General features: G+C 33.8%; 1 protein-coding gene across 1 annotated transcript; it reads left to right on the top strand.

Moving 5' to 3' along the window:
- Positions 1 to 5: 5 nt before the first annotated feature.
- On the top strand, positions 6 to 659 carry LOC119615885 (ficolin-2-like; the record flags this gene model as incomplete). Its single annotated transcript, XM_037971860.1, has 2 exons — positions 6 to 398; positions 470 to 659. Coding segments are annotated over 2 exons (475 nt in total), but the record flags the coding sequence as incomplete, so codon positions are not given.
- Between the last annotated feature and the right edge of the window lie 119 nt (positions 660 to 778).

Genomic DNA, 778 nt, shown 5'->3' on the forward strand with positions numbered 1-778 from the left:
TGGCTATATATTCTAAAACGTGTCGATGGTAGCGAAAATTTTAGACGCAGCTGGTTGGATTATGTAAATGGTTTTGGTAATCCAGTTGGAGAATATTGGATTGGCTTAGAGAATTTGTATGCTTTAACAAACTTTTATGGACCTCAGGAATTACTCGTTTTTCTAGAAAATTTTAAGGGGGAAACAGCATTTGCTCGTTACGATCATTTTGTTATAGGAAATGCCGTTGAGAAATATAAATTAAAATCACTTGGACGCTACGCGGGCACTGCTGGTGATAGTTTATATAATCAATTGAATGCTGCATTTAGTACACTCGATAATGATAATGACAATTCAAACAGAAATTGTGCAGATATACGTAAAGGAGGATTTTGGTTTAAGGATTGTACTATTGTGTAAGTGGAAAAAACTTGTTCTTTTAAAGTTAGTTTTTTTGTTTAGTAAATACTTATTTATATGATTTCAGAAACCCTACTGGTCATTATTTACGTGGTGCATATTCAAATAACTATGAAGGTTCATTTTGGAAAACGTTTGGGGGAAGTTAACTATTCACATAAACTATAATTTTCATGATTCGCCGACAGAGTGCTGGCCAAATTGTAATATTATTGCAATTATAGTTAACAATAGCAGTTTAAGTTTAAACTAATTGATGTAAGCAAAATAAAGTATAACTAAATTCCAAATAAAAACTACTTTTTCGATCCTTTCTAATCGGTAAACATTTTTTTATGATTTATAGCGGGGGGGGGGGGGGGGGGGGGGGGGGGGG

This window comes from Lucilia sericata, unplaced genomic scaffold (assembly GCF_015586225.1).
Source record: "Lucilia sericata isolate MDLA Ls3-8-SP2 unplaced genomic scaffold, ASM1558622v1 Contig011052F_arrow, whole genome shotgun sequence".
NCBI classification, from domain to species: Eukaryota; Metazoa; Arthropoda; class Insecta; order Diptera; family Calliphoridae; genus Lucilia; species Lucilia sericata.